Below are 8,563 nucleotides of genomic sequence, written 5' to 3'. Positions count from 1 at the left end.
AACTGGTGTACCACAAGACACAGTATTATGCTTGTTTACTACTCTAACACAGAGGATTCAGAATTGAATTTTCCATCTGAACAAGTAGGTGCATGAACATCTGCAGTCCTAAGTACCAGTTGCTAGCTGGTGTACCTGAAGAGAGGGCACTCCCTGAGATAGGAATGGCAGCTGATGGCAAAGTGGCCTGTAGACAAAGGATCTCAGACAAAGCAGTCAACTTTGAAACAGCATGTTGGGCATGAGTAGCATGACATAAATGTGGATTGTTGCACTTGGCATTGGCAAACAGGGGCAGCAGATGACCTCACTGAAGAATCCCAGAAACACCATCTCCATTTCAGCAACATAGAAAAAAAAACCCAAACCCCACGCTTAATTTTCAAACTCAAGATCTTATAGTAGAAAAGGACCCCTGAAAGAGAAAAGGAAGCCAGGCATAAAATATAATAAACCCTGCCTCAGCAGCTTTCAAAATCTGTTAGCCAGAAGTAATTTAACTATTGCAGTCTACACTTCTGAAAAAGCCAGTCAGATCCAACAAGAGAAGAGGAAAGCAAGCATTAAGAGCGCCTAAAACTGATCAGAATTCAACAATGATATGTAACACACATCTTCTGAAACAATCAACATTCCCATGTAGAATACGGACAGCTTCTTCCAGGAAAATCAAGGGCCCATTCTTGACACAGAAATAAAGAAAAGAAACCACTACTACAGATGAAGTCAGCTCTCCTGCTTCACTGGGGTCTTCTTCACAGTTCAGAAATTGAACTAATCCCTAAAAGCCTTCAAAGAGCAATGCACTTCGTTTCTCCAAAATGACAGACAATTGCTATCGTAACAGCTTTGCAGTGAAACTCCATGTTGTTGTTATCTTGCTGTTGCAGTGTCCAGAGAGACTTGTAAAGGTATTTCTCCACCAACTTTTCAGTCTGCAAACCATCTCCAGTGGCTTGAGGAAGCTTACAGTGTCAGAGACCTTCGTGACAAAGCACGAGTTTTTCCTGTAAGCTGGGAACATGGGAGATCTCCCTATCTAGGGTGCTCACCTTTTTGTTCTCATCTCTTGACTACTGGTTTTAGAGGTAAACGGGCTTCTTTGATTTGACTCCAGGCTCATATGCACCATAAAAAGAAACCAACTGTGGAATCTGTATACACACATTCAAAATGATAACTAGGAGTTTAAAACTTTCCTGTAATAACAGTGGGTTTATGGGTTGTGGTGTTTTGGTTTTTTTTTAAATCTGAAGGCAATATAAAATTATTATTTTATCTCTTGAGGATTTGGTTATGTTCATCTCATTCAAGATGCAGCCACACCAAATGGTAAAGAACTCCCCATGTAGATAATGCATTTCACTGGAGGTAACTACACAAAGCGTTCAGATTTTTTAAAAAACAAATAGTCCTTAATTCACATGAGGATTTATCAGTCTCAGCACCACTACATCATGTACCTTTTCTGAGACTTAAGTTTACAGTTATATGACAAGTTGCATGAGCAGAAACTTCTGCCTACAGGGAAACGTGCATGAAAACCCCATTTAAGAGCTACTGTAGTTCTAGAATAACAGGCAAACTCGTAAAACAGGGGGTTCTACTTCTGAAGTTCTATAGGTAAATGTTTACTTGAAAGGTAGACCAGTTGCATTCAAGTGGGGTTTTTTATGTGTTGGCAGGTCTATCACCCTCAATCAATGTAACAAAAAATAAGCCTCCCAAAACTATAACTAAAAGTAAACTTTTGTAGTCTTTAGGTTCCAAGCACCAGGGGTTTAGCAACTTGTGCAAGGCCCAAGTAAACTTGTAAGAAAGACACTTTTGGAAAGTCATTTAGGACAGAACATTGACTACAACAACAGAAATTAGACAGCTTTCCTAAAGAAAACAGAAGACCATCACAGAACAATCAGATGGAAGAAGACATCACAGAAACCCAATGGACCAGTCTATCTTCCAACTGTTCTAACCCTTAGTTTCTTTGGAGGTAGGTTACCCGTGATTGTTTAAGTTCTCATTACAACATACATTTGTTGGTAGCCTCTCCTAGGTGAAGCATAACTGGAGTTGACCTGTTCCAAAATTATACTTAGTCCTGTCCCCAGGTGCCTTTATTTCAGTTATTCTTGGAAGCACCCCTGCCTCCTCTGCTCTCTGATGTTTTTCTCCATATTTTAATATGGGTCTGACTTCCTGTGCCAGAATTTGCAATACAAAGACAACCAGAGCGGATGAGTAGCAATTCAGTTCTGTGTTACAGTGTGACACTCCTACATCAGAGCACATTCAAGGACTTCCTTCAACTGCTTATTACAAAGACAATGAAAATGTCAGCTATATAGGTTGTATGACCTAAAGGATTTGACATCAAACCTCTACAGACCTAGTTTTCCCAGGCTTTAAGATAAATGGGTGGTTCTTCTTCTTACTGCTTGTAAAAAGAAACACGCTAACAAAAATAAGATTAATGAGAAAGCAAATGCAAGCTTAACGATTACATTTAGAGTTAAAACAATGTAAGAAAGATACCAATATTCAAAAGGTCATTTCCATGTATATGTACATTTCCTTAAGGAATCTGAAAGACTAAAATACGGTAGTAAGCTGCACCACCGAGGAAGTCAAAAACAGGGAATATAATGCTTAGAAAGGTCTGGTATTCTTTCCCCTCCACCTCTCTGAAGGGAAAGCTTCATTATCTGTGCAAGCAATTCCGTTCCAAGGCAGGAACTTCCCAGGTGCGGCCAACTGAATTGCTACACCTTTACCCAAGGCCTTGCAACTAATGAAACAAGAAATAAGCTGCACCATTGAAATACACACGGATAAGCTTTAAAGATATCTTTTCTCACTGATGCAGGACTTTGCTTTTTTTGGGGAAGTTTCACAACTCTAATTGTAGGTGACACTCTGCAACCTAAGCAGAGCCATCCTGTTCAGAAAGCAGCACCTACCAGCCCAGGAATTTAAGACGCTGCAATATGAAAAAGCCATAAGACTAGTTGCCATACCTTGGGCTGAAGAAAAGAATATTCATTACCACAGCACCAGGTACCCTTACGGAGCTTCAAAATTTTGTTTCAATGGCCCAACCTTGTACCAGTCTAAAAATACTAATACTACCTATTTCTCAGCTGTGTCTACCTTGGGTACACACAAAACCAGGAAGTCAGAATTGTTTTGGAGGAGCAGCGTACTATGGTTTTCCACTTTTGTGACAAACCTTTCATCTATAAAATGTGATATATTATTGTCCATCTCGCTTATGTTCACCTGCTTGAAAATGAAATAGAGTAACAACAACAAAGCCTTCTGCAACATTGACAGTCGCCCACCACAAACTGGACAAACACCAATTTATCTTAGAAATACATAAAAATCCCATGTGCAACTAGCTCTTACCACAAAGAAGTTAATTTGAAAACAAGCCAGTCAAAACAAGGAGAACAACTCAGGAGAACTGCTGAGATTTTCAAATTTATTTTTCATTTAATTTAAAAATCTCAATTTCTTTCTTACAATGAATTGACAAGGCAGCAGCAATATTCACACTCATGAAAAGGCCTGAACTGTTCTAAAAAATAAAAGATGCTATAATGGTATCTCCAATTACCCAGACAAAAACTAGTTTCTTGCCAAGTGAAGATGTGCACACAGCTGTTCTTAAAACTCTGTTTCTTCATTCTGTTTCTCACAGACAAAAGTCTGTTACACTTAGGAAGAGTTTGATTTTGTATAAACATTTTTTAAGTTGAGAAAATAACAGTAGCAGAACTGATTGATAGCACCAGCCAAAGGGAGGATGACACTGAGCAACAGTTGCCAAATCACCAGGAAATCACAGCTGTATTTCTTGGACACACAGTATCATTTTGTTTAGATTAAAAATTAAACATTTGTGAAACACTTATCTAGGTACCTGAAATTAACAATTTCAAACCACCAGTTAAACAGTTCAACAGGAAATCAGGCACATAAATTCTATTCTTTCGTGGCAGAGAGGTGTTTTATCCATTGCACCCAGACAACAGAAAAACTCCAATATGAGCTATTTCATGTAGCCGCTGTACACCTTCCATCTTTCCCCTCTCCCACCCCTCAGAGCAGAGACTCCCTCTGTCCTTCCTAATACAGAAGAGACAACCCCTTCAGTCAGGTCAGTTGGCCTCCCAGCATTTGGGGAAAAAATGGCAATACCTTCTGAATGTCATACTTAAATTACGGTAAGATGGAAGACCTTCGTTGTAAGCTGCTAAAGCACCCATCCAGTAATTTCACCTTAAGAAGCACATTAAAACACACAAAACTACAGCCATAAGTGTGTGTCTTCATATTAATTCTGTATTAACTACCAACTCCATAGACATATCTTGCTTGTGTTTGCCACCTAAGAATGGCATCAGAGCACTTTATTAACGACTAAGGCAACTCTCTCACGAAGTATCACACCTCTGTAGAGAACACAGCAAAATTTAGTCAAAGCAGCAATGTGATTTTAGCTAATTTGAAGACACTGACACTTCCTTTAGCTGCAAAGTGGACAAATATTCCCCTGAAAGCAACACACTGGATTTTTAATGACCTCCAGCCTCCATAGGTTAGGTGTCCTACTGCTTCTCTCTTTTCATTACAGTACTACCAGTCAAATATTTTCAGATGCTATAGAAGAAGAAGCAGTATCTGCCAAAGCAATATAAAAGCACCTTAAATGCAAGAAACTTATTACTCAGTTTCTCACATCCTTCTCAGACAATAATAAGGTTATAACCATGATGTTCTAATGATATTAAATGACGCAAAATTACTGTTTTCCCCAAATGACATCAACTGGCATAAGAAAAAAAGAGAGCAGACAAGCTTCTGGGTATATATTCCAGCTTTCAATTATTAAAAGTCAAAATACAATATAGTAAATATGCAAAAAAAAAAAAAAATATGAGAATGACAGCACTAACAATACTGCATAAACCATTATAATGACCCAGATAACCACTCACAGAACTGTAGAGTAGGACAATTTTAACTCTCAAGGTGGACGCAACAGTTCCTTGCACCCTACTTACTTGTCTTCACATCAAAAAGCAGCACTGGAGTATTCTGTCTGCGTGAGCAGAAGCAGAAATTACCTTAAGCCAGCCACAAGTCACAAGGCAACGCACTTTCAAACTGGAACTGCGAGTTTAATGAAAATCAGACTTCTCTCAAGTCAATCCAGAAGAACCTCCATGACCAGCTCCACCAACAACTCAACTACAGGAGCCCAGAGCTCAACTCCTCACAGTACTTTCAGTGAAACACATACCAATTTAAGAAAAAAAACAAAGCAAAGCATACAACAAAAGCAACACGCATTTACCTTTAGTTTGAGGACTATTGGAGTCTTCCATAGAAAGTTTCAGTTGCTGTATGAACTCACTGCCATACACACTTCTTTCTTGCCAGATGTTAAGCAATCGTTCCAAGGGCTTTTTGCAGCCCTCATCTGCTTCTCTGTTCAAAGATTAGAAATTAATTATAGTTCAGCAGAAAAACATTCCTTATGTTTTAAGAGAGCATCTTCCAAACTAGCAGCTGCATCCATCAATATTTGCACATTTGGAGAGAATCTTTCTCATATTGTCTGAGACAAACTGTGCAAAACACATTAGTGGCCAATTTTCCCCTTTTATTGGGATGAAAGATTGCCTGGAAGTACCCCACATTCCCACCCGAAACTAAGGGCAGAAAGTTTTGAAGGAAAAATCTTGCTATCATTCTGAATTTGTAAGAAGACCTATAAAATACCCCCAAGTTGACATGTTTACAATTCAGAGTATTAACGTTAAACAGTTGTTTCAGACAATATCATCCCAATTAAAAAGCAGGTTGCTTGGATCATTAGGCACTTAAATGTACTCATATAGTGCACTGAAAGTTAGACAGCCATCAAGAACAGCATACCACTAAACACACAGAACATTAAAGTTGTTTAGTCAAGATAATAGGAATTATTATGCTATTTAGAGAAAAATCTTAACCAAATTATAGTCCATTTTTGATAGAATAGTAGCTGCATCACTTCTTCCCTTTTACGTATGAAATTCTTTCTTCCTCTAGCAAGCAGACTAATGATCAGATAACCATTAAAACAAGCAATGCAAAAAGAAACTGCAACCAGAAGACTGACGAGAATCCAGTGACACAAAATATCAGCTCTTTTAAAGTCTTCTGACTTTACCAAATTATAGTCCATTTTTGATAGAATAGTAGCTGCATCACTTCTTCCCTTTTACGTATGAAATTCTTTCTTCCTCTAGCAAGCAGACTAATGATCAGATAACCATTAAAACAAGCAATGCAAAAAGAAACTGCAACCAGAAGACTGACGAGAATCCAGTGACACAAAATATCAGCTCTTTTAAAGTCTTCTGACAACGGGGAAGAGCCATTCATTATGTGGCTTTAATAAATACATGCAACTATTCAATTTCAATACCTATGAACAGATCCGCAAGATCTTTTGGTAACAATTAAAATAAAGTATATAGGAGTTGCATGCAGAGAGCAAATGCATAAAGCTGCGAGGGTCTGATTCACATACAAACAAGTTTCTCCAAAGAAAAACATTAACGCTAAATAGTTCCCAGATGCAAAGTAGTCAGAATCCAATCTCTACTACAGAGAGGATACAAGGATCCCTGAGACTTAAAAAAAACCAAACACAAACCCCAACAAAATCCAGTTGAATTTAACTCTGTATAACAAGAATTAAAATCTCTAGAGAAAAAAGTTGAAGAAATACATAACACAGCAACATACCTGGCAACATGAGAAAAAGCATCCACAAGAACAGATTCAAATTCCCTAGTAAATTCAGGACCTTTCCTCTTACTGTTCTGGATGACATCATTTGCTAAATATAGGAAAGTAAGTTTCCTACTTGATTTTGCTGGGAAAGGGAAATAAAAGAAGAAAGAGAAAAAAAAAAAGAGAGAGATATTGCATTTATTTCTCACTTCTTTCACCTGGAATCATTAATATGGCTTTCAAAGTTGCTTATAGCTTTTTAGCCTAAAAACAAGTTAAAAATAATTCCATGTTACCAAGGCAAATCAGAGGCCTTCAAGTCAAATAGTTCTTGATCTCCTTACTTCTGTTGGGCTTTTTTCTAACTAATTTATAAAACAAACGTAAGCTTAATACTTTTTGCGCACAGTAACACATGAAAAACTTTCAAAACATGATTAAAATGAGCTGTGCTAACATACCAGCAAATTAATGTAACAACGGACTTATTTTTCATTAATTAACTTCAGGAAAAAAACTTGGTATAGAAGCGCTCAATTCAGAACAGAGTGACATTGCAGGAGAAAGCTATTGTGAAGACTCAAGTATTTTTCCAGACAATGCTGTGCCAAAGCAACATATCATTTCTTCCATATACCATAACTTTTCCCATCTTGACACCATCAGTTTCTATTTTACTATGGCCACAGTGGGAGACACGGTACTCCGGAGTGCAATGGCCGCAAATATGCACGCACGAGACAGAAAACAAAAGCGTTTATTTCCACAGCAGGCCAAACTCAGATCTTTCAAAAATTCATACTTAATATACTCTAGTGATCGCATGAAAGATACTCCAGCTAGGACTTCATCAGCACCATCCGCTCCAAAGGGCTAACACTGCTGGCTGCCCAGGATGAGAAAGGTGACACTGGCTGGTTTCACAGCTGCCCCTGGGGACAGAGCATCAACACTGACACTGGTAGGCTCCCTGACTTCATTATGAAGCAATTTGAGAAGTTACCAGCACTTAGGAAGGCAAACGTTAGTTAAGTTAATCTGCAAGGAAAAAAAAAAAAGGCACAAAATATTTCCGGATGATACCACCAAACCTTTTTCATCAATCTCTACAACCACTTTTACTTTGGTTATCTCCTAATCTCTTAGTGCCATTCTGTAATGGATAAACAGCACAAATCCCAAAGCAAAATTTATAAAAGCGAGATCTAAAAGCTAAGCAGCCGACAAAGCACTTCACAGTGAACTTGAGCACACCCAGGGGAAAATGGTCAGTACGTGTTTGTTTTACATCCCATCTGCCTGGCCCAGCGAAGCAGCGTGGCTGAGCATCCTCTCCCCTCTCAACTAATATTTCACTGCATTAACCAACGTTTCTATCCTACTAGGTCTTCCTAAACACCACCTTTAACAGCACGCACCGGAACACGCACACCCCACGTACTTATGCGCGATACTCCCCAGGAAGTTTAACAAATAACCACGACAGCGGGAGAGCGGCGCCCAGGCTCCCCTTAAACCGCCCCTTCCCGCCCCTCACGCCTGACAGGGCCTTCCCCGCGCCGACCCCAAAGGCTCAGAGACCGCCGTGAGGGACGAACCGGCCCCTCGTACCTTTGCGGAGCTCCCGGTGCCAGACGGAGACGATGGGCCCTGCGTGCTTGCGGTGGTGGATGAGCCACAGGGAGAGCGTCTGCACGCTCTGCTGGGAGTTGCTCAGCTCCGACAGCTTCTTCTCCAGCGCCGACTCCGAGAAGGAAGACATGGCGGCGGG

General features: G+C 39.5%; 1 protein-coding gene across 2 annotated transcripts in view; it reads right to left on the bottom strand.

Moving 5' to 3' along the window:
* The window catches only part of RPRD1B (regulation of nuclear pre-mRNA domain containing 1B), a 26,607-nt gene extending 18,050 nt beyond the window's left edge, over positions 1-8,557 (bottom strand). For both annotated transcript variants that reach the window (XM_009893384.1, XM_009893385.1), the window contains exons 1-3: positions 8,404-8,557; positions 6,805-6,934; positions 5,363-5,496 (exon numbers count right to left, since the gene is read on the bottom strand). In XM_009893384.1, coding sequence (XP_009891686.1) covers positions 5,363-5,496; positions 6,805-6,934; positions 8,404-8,554 — 415 coding nt within the window. In that variant the 5' untranslated portion in view covers positions 8,555-8,557. The remainder of the gene's footprint in view (positions 1-5,362; positions 5,497-6,804; positions 6,935-8,403) is intronic.
* Positions 8,558-8,563: the final 6 nt, after the last annotated feature.

The sequence above is a fragment of the Charadrius vociferus genome, unplaced genomic scaffold, assembly GCF_000708025.1.
Source record: "Charadrius vociferus isolate BGI_N301 unplaced genomic scaffold, ASM70802v2 scaffold259, whole genome shotgun sequence".
Classification (NCBI taxonomy): domain Eukaryota; kingdom Metazoa; phylum Chordata; class Aves; order Charadriiformes; family Charadriidae; genus Charadrius; species Charadrius vociferus.
The sequence above is the reverse complement of the archived record's forward strand: the minus strand, read 5'-3'. Positions and strand labels throughout refer to the sequence as shown.